Below are 27,358 nucleotides of genomic sequence, written 5' to 3'. Positions count from 1 at the left end.
TTGGCCGCCGAGGAGGAGGGAGGAAAAGAAAGCCGCCGCGATGCCCGTGGAGAGCAGGGGAAGGGAAAGACGCAGAGCCGCCCAGCAAGGGAAGCCACCGGTGAAGCCCAGGAGAAGCGCTGCCCACCATAGATAGGGCAAATTGCAGCAGACCCACCCGAACGACTGCCGACCAACCGGGGGTGGGGGTTGCTACTGTTACAAATTTCAAAGCAGTGCAACACTTTTGCATTAACTAAACCTCTAAAAAAAAAAAAAAAACATTACGGGAGCATGGTCCTCAGTTGTCAGGCATAGTCTGTTAGGCCCTTTTCATGCGGGCGCCTCTGCTATGCACAATCCCCTTGCTTAGCGCGGGATCTCTTAGCTGATCCCTGATGACAGGTCTGTGTTTGCTTGGCTATGTGCAATCTGCTTGCTTAGCCGGGGGATCTCTTAGCCGATCCCTGCTGAGCAGGTGGATGACAGCTCTTTGTCCGCTCTGTTATGCACAGCTGACATGGACACAGCCCGCTCTCCTATATGGGGCAATTGGATAGAAACGGACTGCATGTCCTTTCCATCTGATCCGATACACCGGATGAATGAAAAATAGGACACGTGTCCGCTGACATCTGCAGCTCCACAGAGGACCATGCAGGATCCAATCAGGTCCGCCTGAAAAACTGACAGTAGGACCTAATGGGACAGCCTGTGTGAAAGGGGCCTTAAAGTTTATGGAAATCCAAAAGCAAAAATGTAATCTATTGCAGTTGACCAGTCTGCAGATATAGTGGCTGCATTGGTCTCTGTTTTTCAGGCTATCCTGCAGTGTTGTCGCTCTATAGGCTGTTCTCCTTTTTTTAGACTATGTACACCTTCCCTTCTACTCATTTCATTACATAGGGAGGAGGGGTTTTGTTGTTTGCAGAAAATGGCTTGGAAAGCTGATAACATTGGTTCAGATTTCAATTCAGTACAAATAAAGTACAAGCACATTGGATTTCTATCAGGATCAACAAGTATTTTTCTGTACTGGCAGGAAATGTACTTGGCATATAAAAACAAAACAAATGCAGCCACCACATCAAAGCACCGATAGGCTGCAACGTATGTAAACTTTTCTTGGGCTTATTGAAGGGTGAACATGTTAGTGCATGGTGCCAAAATCTCCTAGCAATGTGGGGAGGACCAAAACCCAATGGAGCATACTGACTGCACTTCTTACTGTGCTTGGCCTTGATGGCCGTATGAATATCCTACACAGCTACCACAATCAGACTACTGCTGGCCATTTAAGTTGCTGTAAATGCTACTGAAGATTCCTACGCTTACCCAGGAGAGCCTGCATGATGGGACTAGAATTTATGTTTAAGGCCTCTTGCACATGGCCATAAATTGCAGTAAAGTATAGCTCTACTTGTGGCACCTGGGAGCCACAGTTGCAATTTATTTTTGCCATAGGAATACATTACAGAAAGTGCTGTGTGCTCCTATACTCATGCACACGTTGAGGGTATATTTTTTATATGTATAAAAAAAATTCTGTAATGTATTCCTATGGGCAGAAATATGCTGCAGCTGTAGCTCCTGTGTGCCACAACTGCAGACATATTTTACTCTGTATGCCCAGATGCTGTAAGTTACGGCCATGTGCACGTGCCCTTAAACTGAGCATAAAATATGGCACAACTTTATCACTTTCTAACGCATATGACCAAGTCTCATTCAAGCATTAAATGGGGATAATTGATAATACATTAAATAGTATTGAAAAAAACTTTCAGTTTTGGGGTAGAGTAATCATAGTACACTGCTCCAAGGACCCTAAATGAAGAGGTTCTATTATCAAGACAACAAAGTAGGCTGCATGATAAACGCAGGAACAAGCCTTTGACACAGATTTCATTTTTAATGCTGTGGCTGTGCAGAAGCAGAATGTTCCTGAAGCCAAACACTACTTTGCTATATTGAACAGATCTTTAAAGAATTTACTAAATCATTACAGGAGATGCTGGGTGAAAGCAAACAGGCGTTTTCTAAGACCCACACCATGCTAGTGACAAAAAATGTGCCAATAATACCATGCATTTGTCCAATCTGGAAGGTATACTGAGGTCACAGCAAAGAAACTGGGCATATAACAACGGCTACAACAAAATCATGAAACCTATAGTAACCAATCAGCTGTCAGTTGACTGTAGTCAGATCAATGAAAGATGACATGTGGTTGGTTGCCATGTGGCTTATTATACACGTCTCTCTTTTTAAAAGAGACACAGCCTCCATTCAGGGTAACTTTTTTGGAAAGGGACCCCCTTGACTAACAAATACTCACCTTGCCAGCTGTTCCATCCTCTGATGCAGGGGTATGGAAAAGCATGTCACCTCCTCCAATGTCAGGTACTGATGTCTACCAACCAATAGCTAGACCCAAGCACGGTCACATGATTGAGGGAGGGGTCACCTCTCCCTCTAGTGTCCGATACAGAGGATTTTAGTTGCATCTATGATGGAGGAAGGAGTGTGCTGGGGGAGTGCTGGCAAGGTGAGCATCTGTGGGTCTCGGGGGCTCCTTTGCAAAAACAATGTCAGTGTCTCTTCAATATATTCAACAATTCCAATGCCTTTAAAACAATACACTGAACCTAGAACACATTGTTTTTGTTGGCTAAATACAACCTATTAAACAGATAAATTAAATGCCGACATACTCGTTTCAGACAATTTTTGGCAAGAGACAGATCATACGATTTGTTTTGTACTTGCTTCAACTAGCCTAGTTTTTAAAGAACTGGAAATAAGTGCAATCAGGATACAGGAAACATATCAGACCTATTAGCATCGAACATTTACAGCATTTTAGGTCTTAACAGTATGGCACATTTTAATGAGCAAGGACAAAAGTCTATATTGAAAAAAAAAAAAAAATAACGTTCAAGTAAAATTGCCTCAATATGGTACAGGAGCTGGTAGACAGTACGAGATTGAGAAAAAAAAGAAAAAAGTCAACAATCGTTTGCATGACACAGACTTTACGCATTGGTGAGGACTAGCCTTCCTGCGAGAGAACACAAGCACTCAAAATATTATACCGAAAGCCACACTGATAACATAGGCCATTCATACAAAAACACAAAATAAAAAAGAAAATCAAATAAATAAAAAAAAAAAAAAAAATCAGACAATATAAGCCCCATCCTCATCTCTACCAAAGCTGGATTCTGGAGATCGTGAAGATCCAGAGCTGGACTTCTGTAAGTAGTTTCTGACATGGACGGGTTGGTTGGACTCAATTCCTAAAAGAGAACTGTTAGTCCTGATTTGGGGCATTGTAGACTGAAGAGCTGGAGAGACTTTCTTGTTGCTGCTCACGACCTCTAGATGTCCTGCTGGGTCAATGATGGCATTTATGACTGTAGGATGTGAAAAATACAACTATTAGGAACTTGTACACAATGTAAAAAGGCAACATAAACTAGCTAGGGCAAATTATAATGGGCTCATTAACAAGGAGGTGAAATGAGTTTGTGTAAATTGGAGTAAATCTACAGGAACCAATTAGATTCATCTTTCTACCCATCTGATCATTTTAGCCTGAAAAATAATTAGTTACAACAAATGACAAAACATTGGATGAAAAGAGGTCCTGGACTGCCGCACTCCTTAAAACGGTATCTTTATTCAGCAAGTGAAATCCAAAAAACAACCAACAATGTTGCAGTCAAAAAGAAGTGAACAAAAGGAAAAGGAAAAGGGTGGCTGACATGTTTCACATCGTGTGATGCTTACTAGTGGTGGTAAAGCTCGATTTACAGGGCAAGTAGAAATGTACCTATTACTAGCAGTGAAACTGCTTATGCCGTTTTTTCATCATATGCTCAGTTGCTCGAGATTGTGACATGTTTACTATAAAATAAATACAGTAAGTCCTAAGGGCCAAATCCACAGCCCCCCAGCGCAACGTAATGTGATTTAAGTTACACTGCCGAAAATTTCCTAAGTTAGGTATCGATCCACAACACACTTACCTGGAAATTTGCGGCGGTGTAACTCAAATCCGTCCGGCGCAAGGCGTGCCGAATCTAATGGGGCGAGTCCCATTTAAATTAGGCGCGCTCCCACGCCGGACGTACTGCGCATGCTCCGTCGGGTAACTTACCCGACGTGCATTGCGCTGACGTCGCTCCGACGTCATTTGCTTAGATGGTAACGTAAATGGCGTCCAGCGCCATTCACGGACGTCTTGCGCAAACGATGTTGAGTTTGAATTTTCGACGCGGGAACGACGGCCATACTTAATAGGGCTTAGTCAAATAGGACTCAGCCCTATTTTTACACGGCGTAACTCGACGTAAACGACGTAGCATTAGAGCGACGGGCCCGTCGGAGCGTTCGTGGATCGCCGTAAGTGTTCATTTGCATATTCTAGGACGGCCGCAATGGCCTCGCCACCTAGCGGCCGGCCTAGAATTGCATCCTTAAGATCCGACAGTGTAATTCAATTACACATGTCGGATCTTCTGTCTATCTCTTGGAAACTGATTCTGTGGATCAGTTCCAAAGATAGAAACAGGGATACGACGGCGTATCAGTAGATACGCCGGCGTATCCCTTTTGTGGATTACCCCCAATATGTCTTGAGAGAATTAAAAGTAGATTTGAAAGAAAACTGGAAATCCCATATGTTCCAGACCCGAGTGAGGAGGGTTCCCGATAGTGATATCTGGCACTGCGACATGAACATAAAACACACTTGGTGCCCATGGTTAAACTATCTTTTTAAGACTTTGGTGTAGTCCACCATGAACATTACAAATCAGTAGAATGGGGTGTTCAGTCATTGTCAGCTACAAGGCTATGAAAGATGGCAAACCGTCCACAACACTTTTGATTTTCTCAGATACTAACCTAAAATACTGTGTTAGTGGAAATCAATTGGAGTACCTACCTTCCAGTTGCTTTTGGACTCTTCTCAATTCTTTCAAAATAGAGCTGATCTCCTTTAGAGAAAAGAAAAGAAAATGAGGATAACCATTTCAGCAATGTTCTCCAGTCATATTTACAGCTGTGTATGCAAAGTGCTTTTAGTACAGTGCAGACAGATGAAATTATACAGTATCAGTCATTGTTAAAGCTTGATTTTAGCCTATACCAGTGATGGTGAACCTTGGCACCCCAGATGTTTTGGAACTACATTTCCCATGATGCTCAGCAGCTACACTGCAGAGTGCATACGCATCATGAGAAATGTAGTTCCAAAACATCCGAGGTGCCAAGGTTCACCATCACTGGCCTATACCTTTACTTACGTACAGTCAGGGAGCCCCCTTAAAATTGTAATAAAATTAAGTTATAAACCCTTACATATACCCAATGAAGTGATTAGCCTCAGGTTATACACAGATGAAACAAACCCTCTTACATAAAAAAAAAAAGTTAAAATATTAAAAGTGAATAAAATGTATTAAAAAAGTGAAAAAAGAAAAATTCACTAAAGCGTCCCTGCTTATTGCTTTAGGCACATGAATAAAAAACATGTGCACCCCACATTTGTATATAGACGTCAATTGTGCAACAGTTCGGTGTTACCACATGCACCGGCATAAGAGGAATAATATCAGGGCCATTGTCTATATCAAACAAATGCACAGTAAAGGCTTTGAAAGTGTTGCCCAAGGACAATATTGGGTATCATAGTTTGTCGATGCTTTGCGACTGCAATTCAGAGATTCAACATGTTTGGCATCTATTTATTGGGCAAAATCTCATGTTTTATATTAGAAAAAAGGGGGGATTTTATTGTGCTTGTGTGCACTAAAATTAGATTTGACCTTTTCCTTTAATAAAAATATAGGCTTGATAGACAGTTGTGCAAATAATATAGTACATATTCTACACATTCTCAGCTCTCAGAAAATATATAATATTTGAGGATTTGAAAGTCATTTTCTGACCTAAATGCATATTTTGTCGTCTGTGCCAAAGATGAAAGTGCTCTGGTAAAAAAGTTAAAGATAAAAAGTTAAAAGCACAGGCCACAAACACTCCTACTTGTGCGCTCTAGTGAATCCCTCATTAAAATACTTAGCCTTATGACATTAGATACTTGGTTAAAAAGCCAAGCTCAGCCCATCATATTTAGTAGTGCTGGTGGGGGCGTTCTATCAGGAAACCAGACAGCACTGAAGACACAGCATGGGGTGAAAATTTCTATTTCTATCCAAAGCGAACAAAGCTAAAGCCTCGTACACACGATCAGTCCATCCGATGAGAACGGTCTGAAGGACCGTTGTCATCGGTTAACCGATGAAGCTGACTGATGGTCCGTCGCGCCCACACACCATCGGTTAAATAACCGATCGTGTCAGAACGCGGTGACGTAAAACACAACGACGTGCTAAAAAAATGAAGTTCAATGCTTCCAAGCATGCGTCGACTTGATTCTGAGCATGCGTGGATTTTTAACCGATGGATGTGCCTACTAACGATCGGTTTTGACCTATCGGTTAGGAATCCATCGGTTAAATTTAAAGCAAGTTGGCTTTTTTTTAACCGATGGTTAAAAAACCTATGGGGCCCACACACGATTGGTTTTGACCGATGAAGACGGTCCATCAGACCGTTGTCCTCTGGTTACCCTATCGTGTGTACGAGGCCTTAATCTTTGGTGGAATTGCTCTTCAAAGTCTGGTTTGCAAACCAAACTTATTTTTGTGTAAATAACATAATGATGACAGATGACATATTGCAGTTAATACCAGTAGGATTTTCAAAGGAAATGTACCTTGTTAGATGTTTTAAGGATTGGCACTTCATTTTCAGAATGAATTTTTGCCTCAATATCTTCCCAGCTTTTATCTTTGTTCTTAAATAAAATTCTGTTGTATAAAACAAAGTTACATTAATTCCTAAAAAAAATATAAATAACCAGGCAAAATAAAAACAAGAACCTTAAAATGTAACCTACTTCATTTTTTTAGTAAGTATCTCTGTGTTTGAGCAAATTGTATGCGACAGCTGCGATACAGGATTCAACATGAGGTTGTCAAATATTACCTGAAGGAGATCAGTACAAAGTCATTTGTCGAATAAATACAGTTGACTTAACATGTACAATCAATTCTACATAAAGCATAAATCCATCTTACTGTTAAATATACAGTATATTACCAAAAGTATTGGGACACCTGCCTTTATACGCACATGAACTTTAATCGCATCCCAGTCTTAGTCTGTAGGGTTCAATATTCTGTTGGCCCACCCTTTGCTGCTATAACAGTTTCAACTCTTCTGGGAAAGCTGTCCACAAGGTTTAGGAGTGTGTCTATGGGAAGGTTTGACCATTCTTCCAGAAGTGCATTTGTGAGGTCGGGCACTGATGTGCACGAGAAGGCCTGGCTCCCAGTCTCCTCTCTAATTCATTGCAAAGGTGTTCTACCGGGTTGAGGTCAGGACTCTGAGCAGGCCAGTCAAGTTTCTCTACCCCAAATGCGCTTATCCATGTCTTTATGGACCTTGCTTTGTGCACTGGTGCGCATTCGTGTTGGAAAAGCAAGGGGCCAGCTCCAAACTGTTCCCACAAAGTTGGGAGCATGCAATTTTCCAAAATGTCTTGGTATGCTGATGCCTTAAGGGTTACCTGCACCGGAACGAACGGGCCATGCCCAACCCCTGAAAAACAACACCACACCATAACTCCCCCTGCACCAAATTTGGACCAGTGCACAATGCAAGGTCCATAAAGACATGGATGAGCAAGTTTAGGGTGGAGGAAATTGACTGGTCTGCAGAAAATTCTGACCTCAACTTCATAGAACACCTTTGGGATGTAATAGATTGGAGACTGCGAGCCAGGTCTTCTCGTCCAATATCAGTGCCTGACCTCACAAATGCTCTTTTGGAAGAATGGCCAAACATTCTCATAGATGCACACCTAAGCCTTGTGGACAACCTTCCCAAAAGAGTTGAAGCTGTTATAGATGCAAAGGGTGGGCCAACTCAGGTTTAAACCCTATGGACTAAGACTTGGATGCCTTTGAAGTTCATGTGGGTGTAAAAGCAGACATCCCAATAATGTTGACAATATAGTGTACGCCTCCTCCACAGATAAGGTAAAGTGGGGGAGTGTTGTTGCCCTAGGACTGGCAGGATCACCTTGTGAAAAAAACTCTAAAAGAAAATGGATGCTGCCACTCGAACTGGTAAGCTGCAATATATTATATTTTTTGGTTATTTGGGTTCAGATATATCTTTAGATATACACTGAAGTATAACTAAAACCAACATTTTTTTTGGTATTGGATACAGTGGAAAGGGACCAGAACACCAGAGAGCTTTTTTTGCTCTCTGTACCCCCATTATGAAGATTAACACCTGTTTACAATTATCAAAGTGAAAGAAAACCCCAAATCTTGAGCAGACACTAGAACAGGAATAGAGGGTGGATTTTCCAATGGGAACACTAGTTCTGGTGACAACCAGGGATGCCTTCACTTCGGAGGGACTCCTTATTCCTGCTTTGGCTATGGGACAGAATGTAAAGGGAAATCTCACCAATGGGACAGAGATATAAAAAAATAACAGGGGTATAACTCTCCTTTACTTAAACCAAAATACAATATTTTCATTTAGTTATAATTTTATTTAAATCTATTGTATTTTTCGTTAATGTAAAACATTTACATTTTAGTCACTGTGATAATAGGATTGCATATGGCAATTTCAGTTACCAGCATCTAACAATGCAATATTTTTTAGGACAAACAGGCATACACAAAGTCGATGTGTTATATGCTCACCTCCTCTCGGTTTCTTGCTCTCCTTTTTAAAGGATCTTCCTCACGATTGTCATTCATGTTCTGATCAAAACCTGATCCTGTGTAGCCTGGTGGGATTTTCTGATAGTTTAGACTTGCCTCTGGGATATGATGCACCAACTTTAAACGAAAAGGAAAGAATAGATGTTCATACACACACACTCTTCAAACTTACTGCATTTATGTATTAGAGATTGTTAAAAATGCAGTTTATTTTTGACTGCACTTACATTGGGCTCCTGTGCCCTTTCCCTACCTTTGGAAAGTTTAATGAGCAAAGGGCTGTCTTGACGTTGGAATGGAGACTGCTGCCCAAATGATTGGGAGGACTCCAACCCAACAGTATAGATTTTTAAAGAAGTTGTGTAGTACTAAACAGTAGTACAGAAAAGATAAGGTTATGGCTTTGAGAGTTGTTTGTTATAGGCAAAGGGGGACAAAAGATTCAAGTGCACTTGCACTTGTAAACTAGAAAAGGTACTTAAAGCGGAGGTTCACCCTAAAAAACAACTTTCTACCATGCCATCCAGCATACTAGCGTCAGCTACAGTATGCCTTTATTTTATTTTTTTGCGCTGTACTCACAGTTTAATCCATTAGTTTTGTTTCAGAGTCCCCGCGAGGAGTAGGCGTTCCTATGAAGAGGGGAACATGATTGACGGCCGGCTATGGCGCGTCACGCTTCCCGAAAATAGCCGCAATAGGACTCACATTAGAGCTGCTGCTCACTTATTTCATTAATTAATTTATTGTGCAAGCGCGGTAACTTCCCGTTTTTATACAAGCATATACGTCTAGTTAATAAGACCAGAGGGATAAGAATAATGGAGGAAAAAGAATGAAAATGAATGGCTTGATTTTAAATATATAGTAAATCAAAAAAATTAAGTATAATACACATCAAAATTTAAATAAAGATATTTTCAAAGTAAACGTGTAATCCAATTCAGAGTATATGTGTTGTGTAAGTACCATCGCCTCCCTTATTCAGAAGATTCTCTTAAAAGCCTTAAAACTGCTCTTAGTTTGCCAATAAAGCCGTGACTTTGGGACTATGTTCTACCCACCTATGTTAAGCCCGACTTGCCAATCTTGTTAAATATGAGTAGCAACTGTGCCCTCAGTAGACAGGGGGCTAGCAGGTAGGTGGGCTTCATGCCAAGGAGGCACTTAGGCCCTAAGCTCAGGTAACCTTAGAAAAGTAACCTTATTTGACGCACTGAAGATGCTCTTTAGAACTTTAAAGAAGCTCTTTAGAACTTTGATTTCAATTTGCACAGAGGCTTGGGACTTTAGACCTGAGAGACTTCCTATCACAAAGCCCACCAACCAACCAGCCCCCTGTCTATTGATAACACCTTGCAAGCCAATAAGAAGACTCTCACTGAAAGGGGGGTTAGTGGGCAGGCCTTAGCACAGAAAGGTAGAACATAGGTCCAACATTTAGAGTCGGTTCACACTGGGGCGACTTGGGATCCGACTTGAAGTCGTCTCAAGTCGTCCCAAGTCGTGCTGTCCAGAAAAGCAATGGAAGTGAATGGGAGCGGTGTTAATACACACTACTTAAGTCGCTCCGACTTCAGAAGAAGTTCCTGTACTACTTCAATCCGACTTGTAGGCGATTTGTACCCATTGATTTCAATGGAAGTCGCTTCCAAGTCTGATCACTGTCTTTAACTGAAGCTACTTTCCAGGAAGATAACATACATTTCTCAGGCAAACCTCTCCCTCCCCCTCCCAGAGCTGATGGTTGCTTTATTGGCCACGGGAATGTCTCCTGTCCTGGAGACGACTTCAAGTCGTGTTGTAAATCTCCCCAGATCGCCCTGTGGTTCATGCTCAAGTCGTGTTGGAGTTTCTTCTGAAAGTCGTGCTGGAAGTCGTGTCGCCCTAGTGTGAACCGACTCTCAAGGTTACATGAAAGCAACTAAAAGCAACCTCAAGCAAGACTCTAAAGAAGAAGAGGTTTGGCACAAGAGAGGGAGTTTTATTGAATTTTATGATTCCTTCTCTTCCACACTTAAAAAATATATTATCAGAGGGAGGACAAGATTACTTTAAAGTGACCCATGTCATGCCTCTTTCTATCCCAGTACCTGCTCGTAGAGGTTATTGTAAGCTCTTCGTTGTTTCCTCTCTCATGTCACAGCCTTTCTATCTCTCTCTAGATAGAAGCCAAAAAAGACAGCCTTGTGTAAAAATCAAAACGTATTTAAAACCATTTTTAGTTTTGGATAGAACAGGGAGAGGTTAGAACCTCTTCAGGATTTTATTTGTTGTGATCTGTTTTACCACTAGGCAGATTCGGACTCACTATGTGGCCGCTGTTACCGGCACTGAAAATGAGGGAAAATCCAAAGTTTTGAGTAGGCACCAAAACAGGAAGAAAACAAAAGGAAACATTTTTCAATAGGGACACTTGTTCTGGTGACCATTGTTTGAGAGGGGGCTTCCCTTGCTTGGACAGGTAGCCTCTTATTTCCGGTTAAGAAACTGAATTAATGCAATTGGCACTGGTTATATAGTACCATATACCAATACAACCTTTAGGTTCTAACCACTGCATGCACAGTCTGCATGACATCAATGAAGTCCTACACTTACGTACAATAACTACAGTGGACTTTCTTGTATACGTTGTTGTATATATTGATATTAGAGACAGCTATAATGTAATGTTGACAGTTGATGGACTCATTTTGACCTATAGTGCCTGAAAAACGATTCCTTTCCTATACACACAGGGGCAGATCCACAAAGATCTGCCCTGGCGCAGCGTATCTGAGATACGCTACGCCGCCGTACCTTACTGCAGTTTGGTTCGAATCCATAAAGATTTCGCGCCGCAAGTTACGGCGGCGTAGTCCATCTCTCGCGGCGTAATGGCATGTAATTCAAATTGGCGAGTAGGGGGCGTGTTTCATTTAAATGAAGCGCGTCCCCGCGTCGATCGAACTGCGCATGCTCCGTTCCTTAATTTACCGCCGTGCATTGCGCTAAATGACGTCGCAAGGACATCATTTTTTGTGACGTGGACGTCTTAAGCAAAAAAGATCTTAAAACAGCTTCTATGCACAGATACTGGTAGATGGGATAGCAAGAGGAATGGCATGGGTCACTTTAAAGAATATCTTCACAAGTAGTAGTGTGTGTAATATCAACAGTTGACAAAGTTTATCACCACCTTCACTTACATCCTCAGCTCAGTTGCTAAAAAACTAAAAAACTGTTCATTGTTAGGCCAGTGGCATTAGTATGGGCTGAGATAGATCACATTTGGCCACTAACTGACCAAAGTATATGTGTGGCAGATAACTATGGTGTCTGGGTGATAAATTCAAGCCCATAACAGTAAAAGATTCTAAACTACTTTGAATTTTTAAAGGGAACTGAAAACAAAATCTATAAATTCACTAAAACAAAAAGAAAAGAAAATCAGGGCACCTGGGATGGGTATGCTCTTTGTGATGCTCTTTTAAGTATCTGTGTTAGGAAAGAAAAAAAGACAATACAAAATCATAGATGTGAAAATAAAGTCAATGAAAATGTTAAAACGCTTTAGATGAATAGAATAATGAATGTCATCCCTTTAGCAGACCACAGTTTTTGTTGGGAAAGTCAGTGATCCAATTGTCCATTCCACTAGTCAAGGACCGTTGGTGTTTTTACAGCACATAACATGGCAGTTCTGTAGGATAGGGACTGTGGGCCAGATTCACAAACGAGATACTACTGATACGCCGTCGTATCTCTGTTTCTAACTATGCGACTGATTCATAGAATCAGTTACGCATAGCTAGCCCTAAGATCCGACAGGTGTAATGGACTTACACTGTCGGATCTTAGGATGCAGTACCGCGGCCGCCGCTGGGGGTAGTTCTCGTCGAAAACCAGCGTCGGGTATGCAAATTAGCACTTACAGAGATCCACAAAGCTTTTTCCCTTCGTTAAGTCGCTGTAAGTGTTAGTTTGCCGTCGCAAAGATAGGGTACCTTTTACAAAGTGTAAAGTTAGTACACCATGTAAAAGTGTACCAGTCTTTCCCGCGTCGCTGTCAAATTTTTTAAAAAACATTTTTTTTCCCCGGCGCAACTCTTTTTTTCCCCGACGCAACTTTTTTTTACCCGTCGCGATTCACAAAACCTCGGCGCATCGTAACTTTGCGCAAGGCACGTCTGGAAATTTGCGTCGGGAGCATGCGCAGTACGTCCGGCGCGGGAGTGCGCCTAATTTAAATGGGACTCGCCCCATTTGAATTGACCCGCCTTGCGCCGGCCGGATTTAGGATACACCACCGCAAATTTCCAGGTAAGTGCTTTGTGGATCGGGCACTAACTTGGAAAAATTGCGGCGGTGTAACTTAAATCGGAAAAGTTAAGTTGCGCCCGGGCTACGTGAATCTGGCCCTGTGTTCCTCTGTATGGACTACAGCCCAAGTAATGAAAACGATAGCAACATTTTATTTTTAGATTTTAACGTTTTTTTTATCACAGGAATTACTGGCACAAATGTTTTTTTAGCATGTGTTATGTATGTATTACACACTTTACTTTATGTGGTTGTCAACTCGGCACAGGACAACTGGACATTAAACTCTAAAAACAAATGTGAATTTCACTGTAAACACCTAAGCGCCTTCACTCCAATGCCGCATACACACGATCGGAATTTCCAACAACAAATGTTCGATGTGAGCTTTTGGTCGGATATTGCGACCGTGTGTAGGCATTTGCTGGATATTCCAACAGTGTGTCGGAATTTCCCACAACAAATGTTTGAGAGCTGGTTTTCAATTTTTCCGATCGTCTGTATGCAATTTCGACGCACAAAAATCCTACGCATTCTCGGAATGAATTCGACGCATGCTCGGAATCATTGAACTTCATTTTTCTTGCCTCATCGTAGTGTTGTACGTGACCGCGTTCTTGACGTTTGGAATTTCCGACAACATTTGTGTGACCGTGCGTATGCAAGACAAGTTTGAGTGAATAATCCGTCGGAAAAAAATCCACGGTTTTGTTGACGGAATGTCTAATCGTGTGTACATGACATTACACTTAACCGCCCCCCCCCCCTCTACCTTTAAAGGAAGGAAACATCTAGAAGATGTCAATTGAGCCTAGGCAGTACTTTTAAAGATTGACCTTTATCTCATATTTCTCCTGAAAAATAACAGTGCATGTGCTGTGCCCAGGGAGGACACCAGGTTCAGTCCTAATTATATTCGCTCGAACGACTCTTGGTCATTAGTACCTCAGTGCATCCAACGGAATCAATATGGAGAAAGGAAAGAATAATGCAGAGGAAAATGCTTGAAAACAATACATGAAACACATGGCTTGTCCCACTCGGTGCAAGGTTCTTAAAATGGACTTTTCATAATGAGATTTTGATACTTTTTTTTGTTTTTAAAACTGGTCTCCATACAATCAGTGTATTTTTTACCATAGTTGCCCAAGAGCCGGTTCATATAGGCGCGACTCCTCAGGCGACTTAGCCGCCTGACAAGTCGCACTCTGTTCTGTACTATGGAACCATTCTAATAGGAGCGACTCAAGTCGCTCCGACTTAGAAAAAGGTTCCTGTATGACTTTGGGACGACTTCAGTGCGACCTGCATTGACTTCAATACAAAAGTCATTTTGCAAGTCGCCTCTGAAATCGTGGGCAGATCGCCTTGCCGAGTCGCTCGGCAAGTCGTGCTGCCCCAGTGTGAACCGCCTCTAAAGCCGCGTACACACGATCAGTCCATCCGATGAGAACGGACCGTTGTCATAGGTTAACCGATGAAGCTGACTGATGGTCCGTCGCGCCTACACACCATCGGTTAAAAAAACGATCGTGTCAGAACGCAGAGACCGAAGGTTAAATAACCTATGGGGCCCACACACTATTGGTTTGGACTGATGAAAACGGTCCATCAGACCGTTATCCTCTGGTTAACCGATCGTGTGTACGAGGCCTAAGGGTTAGTATACAGGTTAAATGCCATGTACAGAATACAAGACAGTTGATATTAATGTATTTTTGCTTTGAAGTCCTTTTTTATCAGGAAAATAAAAAATAATAAAACAGTAAATAATATAATGTCACAAAAACAGCCTAAGAAAATTAAAGTGGAGGTTCACCCAGAAACCTTTTTTTTTTAACATTAGATTGAGGCTCGTTTTGTCAAGGGGAATCGGGTGTTTTGTTTACAATCGAAGCAGTACTTACCGTTTTAGAGATACATCTTCTCCGCCGCTTCTGGGTATGGGCTGCGGGACTGGGCGTTCCTATTTGATTGACAGGCTTCCGACGGTCGCATACATCGCGTCACGATTTTCCGAAAGTAGCCGAACGTCGGTGCGCAGGCGCAGTATAGAGCCGCACCGACGTTCGGCTTCTTTCGGCTACTCGTGACACGATGTATGCGACCGTCGGAAGCCTGTCGATCAAATAGGAACGCCCAGTCCCGAAGACCATACCCGGAAGCGGCGGAGATCGCTCTCTAAAACGGTAAGTACTGCTTCGATTTAAAAAAAAAACACCCGATTCCCCTAGACAAAACGAGCCTCAATCTAATGTTAAAAAAAAAAATTCGGGTGAACTCCCGCTTTAAGAATGATTTGACAAGTACAGGCACTACTAAAGATCACATGACCAATTCTATATCTGCTGCAATTCTAATCATACTTATTTACACAAACATCCACCTCAATTGTATCTCAAGTGCCTTCTTTTAGGACTCCAACTGTACATTATATGGGTTGCTAGTCAAAACAAAAAAAATCTTAGACATTACATGCAGGGTGTTGGCAGCTCAGCCGAGCCGCACTCTGTAATTCAGGCTCAGAAGTGACTCCTTGTGCCCATGATTCACCTCCTGGAAAATTGTTTTTCTTTTAATCTTGGTACAGACTCTCTGCTTTTACTATTCCAAATGTAAATCTGAATGTTTAATGCCTTTAGTTTGCCAGACTATGAATATAAGGAACACAATCTTCAGAGAAAACCTCAAAACATAATGTAATCTCCTTGTGCACCCATTGAAAACGGAAACAAACATCATTTCTGATTTTTAAATACATCAAGCACTAGTACCCAAGTCTGTCTTTATATTACGGTAGTTTTTAATGTTGGCATCCTGTAATCCTGACAGACAGGTTGCCCTGCGCTGCACAGTGCTGTCAGTTTAACACTGGTACCTTGCTTACAGAGAGCAGATTTATAACCTCAGTGTGCGGATTGCCTTATAATACCTAGTCAGCTTAATTTGTATTTATGTGTGTGTATATATTATATATATCTCAGGGACGTGCGGTGAGGTCAGAGTCAGATCTACACACAGGTTATATACGCCACTATCATTAGAGCAAGAGCAATAATTCTAGCACTAGACCTCCTCTGTAACTCTAAACATGTAGGGGCAGATCCACAGAGCGAGTACGCCGGCGTATCTATAGATACGCCGGCGTACTTTCAAATTTCCCGCGTCGTATCGTTGTTTTGAATCCTCAAAACAAGATACGACGGCATCTGGGTTAGATCCGACAGGTGTACGTCTTCGTACGCCTTCGGATCTAAGATGCAATTCTTTGGCGTTCGCTGGGTGGCGTTCCTGTCGTTTTCCGCGTCGAGTATGCAAATTAGCTATTTCCGACGATCCACGAACGTACGAGCGGCCGTCGCATTTTTTTACGTCGTCTCTAGTCGGCTTTTTTCGGTGTATAGTTAAACCTGCTATTTGGTGGTGTACTCAATGTTAAGTATGGCCGTCGTTCCCGCGTATATAATTTTAAAAACATTTTTTCGTTTGCGCAAGTTGTCCGTGAATTGGGCTGAACGTAATTTACGTCCACGTCACAAAAAATTACGTCCTTGCGACGTCATTTAGCGCAATGCACGGCGGAAAATTTAGGAACGGAGCGTGCGCAGTTCGTTCGGTGCGGGGACGCGCTTCATTTAAATGAAACATGCCCCCTACTCGCCAATTTGAATTACGCACCATTCCGCCGCAAGAGATAGACTACGCCGCCGTAACTTACATCGCAAAATCTTTATGGATTCGAACCAAAGCCGGGTAAGTTACGGCGGCGTAGCGTATCTCAGATACGCTGCGCGGGTGCAGATCTCTGTGGATCTGCCCCGTAACCTGTAAAGATTTTTACAGCGTCACCTATGGAGATTTTTAATTACTGAAGTTTGGCGCCATTCCACAAGTGTGGGCATTTTAAATCGTGACATGTTGGGTATCTATTTATTCGACATAACATCAACATTGTGTTAGCCATCTAATATTCAACTTTATTAAATGTTTATGCCTGCAATAGAAATGTTTTCATACAAGCAGCTAAGGCTGTGAAATATCAACTGGTAAAGAAAGATAAATAGTAATTTAGTGTTCAATATGCAACCATAGGTTAAGGCCACATGGTGACATTTCTTCATGTAAAACTTTGCAAAGGATCTTCACACTATTTCAGAGTTAGGTGTTAGGTTCAGTAACTACATCCACTGGCGTTTTGCTGATAATACATAGAAAGTTAAAGGTAGCTTTTTGTTTTATTATAAAACGTAATCTTACCTCTTCCCTCGCAGATATGATGGAGGCCGGTGTATTTGGCACGGAGCTTATAGAGGTACTGTGTCCTGTCCCGGAGGAGCTCTGAGAATCCCCATCTCCAGCTACTTCATGTATCTCTTTAGCCAAGCTGGCTACATCTTTTACCAGGGTTTGACTTAACCTATGATATACATCAGACCGTCATTCAAAGGATTTATCACCGATTGACTATTACAATTATCATTATCTCACAAATGTTCTTTGCTCATTTGTACCTTTGATAGCAAATAGATCCAAGTTTCAATTATCGATCTTTAAAATTCTTGGTACAACGCAAGGCCTCTTCCTTTGCTATAGACCGTGGGTCGGATTCAGATACATTGCAGTATCCGCCGGCGCGGCGTAACGTATGTCAGATACGGTACGCCGCCGTAACTTAGGGCGCAAGTTCCGTATGCAGAAAGAACTTGCGCCCTTAGTTACGGCGGCGTAACGTATGTGTGGCGGCGTAAGCCCGCCTAATTCAAATGGGGATGATGTGGGCGTGTTTTATGTAAATTCCCTGTGACCCCACGTATTTGAAGTATTTTCCGAACGGCGCATGCGCCATTCGTGAAAAAAATCCCAGTGCGCATGCTCGAAATTACGCCGCAAGTCGTCATTGCTTTAGACGCGAGCGTAACTTACGTACAGCTCTTTTCGCGAATGACTTACGCAAACGACATAAAAATTTCAAAACTCGACGCGGGAACGACGTCCATACTTAACATTAGCTACGCCTCATATAGCAGGGGTAACTTTACGCCGAAAAAAGTCTAACGTAAACGACGTAAAAAAATGCGCCGGCCGGACGTACGTTTTTGAATCGGCGTAAATACCTAATTAGCATATTCATCGCGTAACTATACGGAAACGCCACCTAGGGGCCAGCGTAAATATGCAGCCTAAGATACGACGGTGTAAGACACTTACGCCGGTCGGATCTTAGGGAAATCGTTTCTGAATCCGGGCCCGTATTTGCTACATGCTCTGATCTTAGCTGTCATAGATTTGCCCACAATGATCCAATGCTAGTGAAGTCAATGCAGTAGATTTCTGCAGTACATTAGTAGTAGCATTAGCTACATACAGTAAGCAGAGCTGTGTTCTGGCAGCTCCTGTCTGCTGCCAGATAGTCGGGCTGAGTGCTTCACTGCCATTCAGGAGAAGCCTTGTATTTTTTCAATGAATACAAGGCTTTCTCTGATTGGCAGGGATGGGAATCGTGACATCATCCGCCCAGTTCTCCACCCTGTCCAATCAAAAGAAGACATGTATTCATTGAAAAAAATACAAGGCTTCTCTTGATTGGCGGAGAAGCACTCGGTCATTTTCCTTTCATTCTGGCAGCAGATGGGAAGTCGCCTGTAGTGTTCCCAAAACTAACTTCTGCATACTGTATGTAGCTAATGCTGCTACAGTCTACAACAGCACACACAGCAGTCGCATCGTTTTGCAATGGAAATATTTCATTTGGGCCAGTGTAGCTCAAAATATCTATATACAGAGGAACAGCAGTCTGCTTACATAATTTGTAATAAAACCATCTTTGCCATTCTGAAGCTTCCCTCCAACCACTTTGCATATTATTTTATTTATACTGCAATTCTGTACTTGCCAAATATGCTGCAGAAATCTCCCTCCACTGAGTCTGGCTGCAACCATTGTAACTGTGGCCAGCTGAAGCTGCTACCTGTTCACTTCCTGGATTTTCACAGATACAAAGAGGCACACCTTCAGCTCCGCGGCTCTGATTGGCCCTCTTATGACTCATCCCCCCTCCCTATCTGGCAAACTCTCACAAGAGTGAGAGAGAGAGAGAGAGAGAGAGAGAGAGAGAGAGAGAGAGAGAGAGCTGTGCATGATGTCATAAGCCTGGTATTTTTACCAGACAAAAAATAGTAAGTGGGCTGTATAAGGTATTTACTGGCAGAAAAAAATGTTTTACAATCCAAAGTTAAAACAACAAGGGCAGAAGATTTAATAAATGCAAAGTTGAAAAAATGACTGAAGGTCTGCTTTAAAGTGAACTTAAACCTGCAATTCTAATTTATACACCCTGCAAGCACAGACAAAAACCCACTGATCTGCCAGAAATGTGCTCAGCTCCTAACAATAAGAACATTGTTAGAGTTTACATACACTTTAAAGAGACCCTATTATTAAATGTACAAAAAAAAAGAGAAAAAAGAGTCTTGATAATAATAATAATAATACTTACCGTGTTTCCCCCGAAAATAAGCCCGGGTCTTATATTAATTTTGGCAACAAAAGACACAGTAGGGCTTATTTTCAGGGTAGGTCTTACCATGTAAAGTGCTGTCTTCTCTGTCCTCCTCTCTCTCCCTGCCTGCCTGACAGGAATCCCCAGTGTGAACTGAGTTAAAATGCTTGTAAAATCATATAATCCACTCTATTACAGTAGTATATAATACACAATGTGTGTGTTTCTGTAATATAATTGTGCCAAATACCTTTGTTATAGCGCTGCTCTGCGCTTCTGTGAACCGCTGGAGCTCTCTTCCCTGCATTTATATTACAGAAACACACACATTATACATGATATAGTACTGTAATAGAGTGGGTTGTAGGATTTTACAAGCATTGTCGGGAAATTGTCGGGCATTACTCTATCCAAAATAAAAATAAAAAAGTTCTGCCTATAGTTCTACTTTATTTTTAAATACAACTATTACAAAGACCTAAATAAGACTTAATTTCCATCTCATAATGATTCTCACATTAATAGAATACAACATTGAATTTTGTGTTTTTTGTGCTGCAAGGCAGTATTCCTGGGTCCCTTCAAGTGCTTGTTATATTGCCATTTATCTCTCAATGCCATGTTAGTGACCTGCTGTCAAGCAGCATACATACTTTGTATGTCCTCCTTTGTGAGCACGCTCTCATCCTAAAGCTGGCCATACACCTATAGATTATCTGCAGATTTTCTATGGTTAGATGGAAAAAGTGCACGCTAAACTGTGTGGATGGAGGAATCTCCCACTTTTTCCATCTGACCATAGAAAATCTGCAGATAATCTATAGGTGTATGGCAAGTGTTAATCTTTGTTATCCTTGATGTTCTGTGCTCTTTATTTCCGCCATTGGCGGTCTATGTTTATAACTTTATTTTTAGGGTCCTTTCACACGGAGCGGACCGTTTTTGTGTCCGCTCAGTGTGTGTCCGTCGGCTCAGCGGGGATCATCCGTAATCCCCGCTGAGCTGTCGGCGGACAGGGCGGTCCCCGCACACTGTGCAGAGACCGCCCTGTCTTTCCTCCGCTTTCCCCTATGGGGAATCGGATGAATACGGATCGTCTGTCCGTATTCATCCGATCCGATCCGCCGGACGGAAGAAAAATAGGGTTTTCTTCCGTCCGAAAAACCGGATCTTTACGGACGCGGATCTTTGCGGGCGTTAGCGGATGCATCATCCGCTAACGTCTGCAATCCCATAGGGATGCATTACAAGTCCGTAAACGGACTTGTAAAAAACGGACGAACGGTTCGCACATGTGAAAGGGGCCTAAAACTCAATAACCATGTTCAGTGTGTGTGCATGGTTTTGAAATCGAGTGTCCAACAAGCTTAGAGAGGTGTGATGGTCAGGTGTTCACAAATTCGGCCATACAGCCTAGGTCCCTTTGCAAACCTCTTCAGGTACTCGCACTTGCATGTGAGGTGGTACAAAACTATAATCCTAATAAAGATAATACAATACTCCACCCAACACACACACACCCCCTGCTATGAAAATATACAGACATAAAGAAGTTTAAAGGTTACTGTGGCATTAAGCACCTACCTGGCTATTTCTGCAATTTCTGCAGACTGTGCCATGAAGTTGCTGTACACCTCCTGGTCGTCGTCATCATCATCCTGAAGCCGGTTGTGCCTTTGACTGTGAGAAATGATGGTGGTGGCCTTGGGGGTCTGAGTGGCTGTTGAAGTATGGGATCGTTTGTGTTTAGGGGTGCTGTGATTAGAGCCATACTCCTCCTCAGATGTAGACAAATAATCTGAACCCTGCTGCCTCCGTCTTGATGCTTACAATGAATTGGTTTTAAAGAGAGAAAGTTAAAAGATCAATCTTCTCCTAGCCACCAGTTGGAAAGATAGGAACTGTTTACATTGAGAGAGCCAACATACAAGTTGCTTGTAAGAAAAACAAAATGGCTATCCAAATGGAAAAGGGTTTAATTCCTTACTGTAGTCTTCGGATTTATGCTACCATGCACAAAGCCCGTGCTGACTTGACTTTATTTGAATCTTTGCCGTCCCCACTAACCATCACTACCCATTCAGAATGGTCCATTAATATATGATCACCATGTCTGATATAACATAGTTATCATATTCAGGCTGGAGGCTTAATTTACAAAATAAGCCTTTAGCTTGCAGATCGCAGTGTGGCTCTGTTAACCACTTAAGACCTGGACCAAAATGCAGTTAAATGACCTGGCCAGTTTTTGTGATTCGGCACTGTGTCGCTTTAACTGACAATTGCACGGTCGTGCGATGTGGCTCCCAAATTGGCGTCCTTTTTTCCCACAAACAGAGCTTTCTTTTGGTGGTATTTGATCACCTCTGCGGTTTTAATTTTTTGCGCTATAAACAAAAATAGAGCGACAATTTTGAAAAAAATTTCATATTTTTTACTTTTTGCTATAATAAATATCCCCCAAAAATATATATATAAAAAAAATGTTTCCCTCAGTTTAGGCCGATACGTATTCTTCTACCTATTTTTGGTAAAAAAAAAATCACAATAAGCGTTTATTGATTGGTTTGCGCAAAATTTATAGCGTTTATAAAATAGGGGATAGTTTTGTTGCATTTTTTTTATTTTTTTACTTTTTTACTACTAATGGCGGCGATCAGTGATTTTTTTCATGACTGCGACATTATGGCGGACACATCGGACAATTTTGACACATTTTTGGGACCATTGTCATTTTCACAGCAAAAAATGCTATAAAAATGCATTGTTTATTGTGAAAATGACAATTGCAGTTTGGGAGTTAACCACTAGGGGTGCTGAAGGGGTTAAGTGTGACCTCATACAGTTTCTAACTGTAGGGGGCGGGGCTGGACGTGTGACATTATTGATCGTCTTTCCCTATATCAGGGAACAGATGATCAACGACAGCGCCACAGTGAAGAATGGGGAAGCTGTGTTTACACACAGCTCTCCCCGTTCTTCAGCTCCGGGGACCGCTCGCAGGACTCCGGCGGGGATCGGTCCCGCAGTCATGGAGCTTCAGACCGGGTTGCGGGCGCGCGCCCGTGACCCACGGCTGGGCACTTAAAGAGGACGTACAGGTACGTGTTTGTGCCCAGCCATGCCATTCTGCCGATGTATATGTGCAGGAGGCGGTCCATAAGTGCTTAATAGTGTAATTGTCAAATACAATTACAGTATTCCTTTTTTTACATTTTAGTACATCCAGCCTATTAAAAAAATTCAATAAAAAACACTACTAATTAAAGACCTTATATGTCCTTAGAAAACATTAAACTAGCATTTTTCAAAAAAAAAAAAAAATCAGAGTATGGACCTCTGTCATGTGATTTCTACTGTCCGGTGACCACCAACCCCCTCATTTCTCATCCTTTTGTCAGAGAGACAGGAAGAAAGGTTCATTCCCTCTCTCTGAAAAAAAAACAGTTTGAAAAAAAAATTATGAGAGCATCAAGCCATAGAGATATGCATTTTCATTAGTCACAATAACAGTTTACAGCTCACTTAGTAAGGTTGTCTGCAAGCCCACTTTACTGAGCCAAATGTAAACTAGCTTCTGAAAAATTAAAATCTAGTATTAACTGTCCATGCAGATTGCACTTGCAAAATAAATACAAGCTTCAATGATGGAAGGTTTGTGTATGACCCCCAGAATGCATTGGCTGTTGATCTTTCACCGACCCTTCTATTGGGGCACATATAAATGAATACCTGGACCAATCCCTATGGCTTGGCGCTCTCATTTTTTAACTTATACAGGCTGACCCTCTTAGGGACCTCAGTGGGGCGCCACCAATTGACCCTCTCAGGGACCCACTGGGGCTTCATCATTTAGTAGAGATTTGCCACATTATAGCAATCATCTAATTTATTTGGAATTTAAATGAATTTTAAGATTGAAGTCTAGTGCTTCACCAGTCTGTTTTCTGGAGTAATAAAAACTTGAGAGGCATTTCCTCCCCAAGTCTGTTCAAATTTAAAATAAAAATGTGGCTGAGGTTGGGCTTTTAGATATTACAACCCACAACTGTAAAGCTGGCCTTACATATACAGATTTTTTTTTCCCGTTTGGGTTACAGATTCCTCCATCCACACGTCACACTGCTGATAGACAAATCTCCCACTGCAACTATTGTATTATTCAGCTGTTTAAATACCCAAACATCGTTCGGCCAAAAATTTTCTACTTGGTTCTTATGATTTTTCCAATTAAAGTCCAGTACACACAGGCTGAATGTCGGGTGGCATCGGCTGGTTCAATAGAAAGCAGCCGACATTCAGCAAGTGTGTATAGCAGCCTGTCCGACAGAAGCCGGCTGTTCGGCTGGCTTCTCTCGAAGGTTCAAGGCCGAGAGAGGTCTACCGACCGGCTCCTAATTGCCGCTTTCAGCCAGTGACAGTAGTGTGTATGAGGGATGTCAGGTTGGAGGGAGCCAGCCAGAATTTTGATTCGTTCATCAGGATGGAACTGGCTGAAATTCAAACAGTGTATGCCTGAGCTTTAGCGGTTTTATGATGTCATAGGAATTTAGAATAACAGCAAGTAGCTGTCTTTTTTTAAGGGCTCAAAATTATTTTAAAATGTATCTTTTAATTTCAGTAAAATTCAGTTTGTTTTGACATAAAATAGGCTCAAAGCACAAGTTACATAATAAATATACTGGTTGTCTATTTTTTTAATTTGTCCAATCTGCAGAGAAACACACAGATCCAGAATTTACCGGGTAATTATGATTCAGGAGTTGTAACATTCCCTGTCCAGTTCAAAAATCTGTGTGCAGATATTTAAGCTAATAAAGTTTTAAATTTGATGATTCGGGACGGAGACATTTCTCTATCAACATTTGACTTCCTGTCCATATTTCCACTGGAGGGCAGTGCAGACTGTACTTAACAACTGTGTCTGCAATAGTGAATTGAAATTTTAAGCCTATTTGTATATCTAATTTGTTTTCTTCCATAGGACATTTTTATGGTTTGCTAGGATTTCCATGTGTACACGATACCACAATAAAAAAATGACCAAAATCAGCAACTTGTATATCAGCTCTCATACTAAAAAAAAATTATATATTCAACGGGCCCTCCTGGAAAATGGAAATTGTTACTTCTGACTCTTTCACACAATATGAACATGTAAACCAATTTATCCGACTTCTACGGGATAGGATCACCAGGGACATCAGAGTGCAACAGACTTCCCCAGCTAACTGGCTTCAAGGGAAATGGCGAACAGCTGGGTTGGACCATTTTATCTAATGGCAAATGTTTTCCTCTAGACATGCCAGATGCTCTTTCTTGCTGGCCCCACAGGTATCAACATGCATGCCCAGGCAATTTATAGGCTATACCAGTGGTCTCCAACTGCAGCCCTTTGATTGCCTTCATCCAGCCCTTGTGGCACTATTCATCCCACTGACACAAATGATGGGACACTATTCCTCCCACTGACACCAATGATGGGACACTATTCCTCCCACTGACACCAGTCAAAAGTAACATGTTCGATTTTCCTGAAACCCCCTAGAAATTCTTAGGAAACATATGATTACCAATTAGGCTAGATTTATAAAAGTTGACTGGCAAACTGGTGACAGACTAAAAATAGCTAATCTAGACACAATGCTAGACCAGATAATTTTATATTATATATATATAAAAATATGATTATTAAAAAAAAAAAAAAAAACATATATACACATACATACCCTATATTGCCCAAAGTATTGGGACACCTGCCTTTACACGCACGTGAACTTTAATGGCATTCCAGTCTTAATCCGCATAGGATTCAATATTCTGTTGGCCCACCATTTGCAGCTATAGCAGATTCAACTCTTCTGGGAAGGCTGTCTACAAGGTTTAGGAGTGTGTCTATGGGAATGTTTGACCATTCTTCCAGAAGTGCATTTGTGAGGTCAGCCACAAAAGTATTGGGCCACCATTCCAAATCATTTGGTGTGGGGTTGTTCTTCAGGGGTTGGGCTTGGCCCCTAAGTTCCAGTGAAAGGAACTCTTAAGGCGTCAGCATACCAAGACATTTTGGACAATTTCATGCTCCCAACTTTGTGGGAACAGTTTGGGGATGGCCCCTTCCTGTTCCAACGTGACTGCGCACCAGTGCACAAAGCAAGGTCCATAAAGACATGGATGAGCGAGTTTTGGGTGGAGGAACTTGACTTACCTGCACAGAGTCCCGACCTCAACCCGATAGAACACCTTTGGGATGAATTAGAGCGAAAACTGCGAGCCAGGCCTTCTCATCCAACATTAGTGTCTGACCTCACAAATGCGCTTCTGGAAGAATAGTCAAACATTCCCATAGACACACTCCTAAACCTTGTGGACAGCCTTCCCAGAAGAGTTGAAGCTGCTATAGCTGCAATGGGTGGGCCAACTCCATATATTGAACCTAAAGACCAAGACTGGGACGTCATTAAAGTTCATGTGTGTGTAAAGGCCAGTGTCCTAAAACTTTTGACAATATAGTGTATGTATCAATATATAGAATTATTTTTTACGTGCTATAAGCAGCCATTCAAAGTTTGCTAAATCTAGCCCTTAGAATGAAAACATTATCCAGGATTTCATTGAGATGGTTCGCAGACCATATAAATGTTTCTTTTGTTGTACAAAGACAAGCCTATAGAATTCCTTTCAGGCAGTCAAAAGAAGAACAACCTTCCCTAAGAATCTATTGTTCTGGATATAATGGAAGGTTATAGATGATAACAGAATGTGAAATGATGGCGGTTATGATGAGATTTTTAGTTCTGTAATAATGGTGGCTTAACATGTTCCAAATAGGAGAAAACGTAATTTTGTATTTTTTTGCAACAAAAGAAACATATATTGTTCTGCAAAGAAGCTATGCAACAAGTGTGGCGACACTGCAAATAATATCAACCTCAAAACATTCTGAACATTCCTATCATTTTTGACCACACGCAGGTGTAGAGAATAATAGAAAATGTATGAGATCAGTTAGCCAGTACAAAATTAACTGGATTCTAGGCTCTCTTATAACTCACTGGCAAGAGTCCATGCTGTACAATGCCATCATGTGCTAGCACAGGGATCAAGCCAGATGTATTATTAGCCACAGTAGGTATTTGCCTAAGGGCCATATCACATCAGCAACTTTTTAGTAGATGTTTTTAGCAGCTACAAATCTCTCTTCTTGTTTTCTCTGGTAATTTGTAGTTGGCTTTAAAGTTGCTTCTGTAGCCAACTACAATGTTTAATCTAGGCAACTATAAATTGTTGTTGAGCCCCGATCGATCTTCAACAGCTGCTTTGGATAAGACGAGTTATGACAATTGTGTCAATAGTTCTAAATGATCCCGACTGATCGCTTGGAACTTCTGGCCATAGACATATTGTTGACTGCAATGCATTTTTTACATGAAAAAAACGTAAAAGATAAATTCTGTACCTACTACAAATCTAACAAAATCACCAGTTTGACATGGGCCTAAGGCAGGCCATAGACAGTGCAAATTTATTTTCTTGCAACCATGGCTTGACGGGCGAGATTCGAACAGTCTATGGCTAGCCCAAGTGTGTCCCCAGGGTGGCTATAAAAAACGGCGAATGTGTCAAATTGAAATTTGTACAGCACCTCCATCGTTTGCTTTTAGGCATTATCTGCCATTGGTCACTTTAGGTCTTCTTATTAAAACAGCCAGAGAAGGAGATCGTCATTAGATGTCTAAAGCTGGCTATGCACGAG

General features: G+C 41.7%; 1 protein-coding gene across 5 annotated transcripts in view; it reads right to left on the bottom strand.

The window, feature by feature from the left end:
* Window positions 1-871: 871 nt before the first annotated feature.
* CEP170B (centrosomal protein 170B) overlaps window positions 872-27,358 on the bottom strand; it is a 110,681-nt gene continuing 84,194 nt past the window's right edge. For 2 of the 5 annotated variants that reach the window (XM_040332684.1, XM_040332689.1), the window contains exons 13-20: window positions 21,190-21,430; window positions 17,364-17,523; window positions 12,243-12,281; window positions 8,781-8,918; window positions 6,950-7,038; window positions 6,767-6,860; window positions 4,931-4,982; window positions 872-3,395 (exon numbers count right to left, since the gene is read on the bottom strand). In XM_040332684.1, the coding sequence (XP_040188618.1) occupies window positions 3,160-3,395; window positions 4,931-4,982; window positions 6,767-6,860; window positions 6,950-7,038; window positions 8,781-8,918; window positions 12,243-12,281; window positions 17,364-17,523; window positions 21,190-21,430 (1,049 nt within the window). In that variant the 3' untranslated portion in view covers window positions 872-3,159. The remainder of the gene's footprint in view (window positions 3,396-4,930; window positions 4,983-6,766; window positions 6,861-6,949; window positions 7,039-8,780; window positions 8,919-12,242; window positions 12,282-17,363; window positions 17,524-21,189; window positions 21,431-27,358) is intronic. The other 3 variants (XM_040332687.1, XM_040332688.1, XM_040332686.1) reach the window with 3 other exon arrangements.

The sequence above is a fragment of the Rana temporaria genome, chromosome 13, assembly GCF_905171775.1.
Source record: "Rana temporaria chromosome 13, aRanTem1.1, whole genome shotgun sequence".
Classification (NCBI taxonomy): Eukaryota; Metazoa; Chordata; class Amphibia; order Anura; family Ranidae; genus Rana; species Rana temporaria.
Note: the sequence above shows the minus strand (reverse complement) of the source record. Positions and strands in the feature narration are given on the sequence as shown.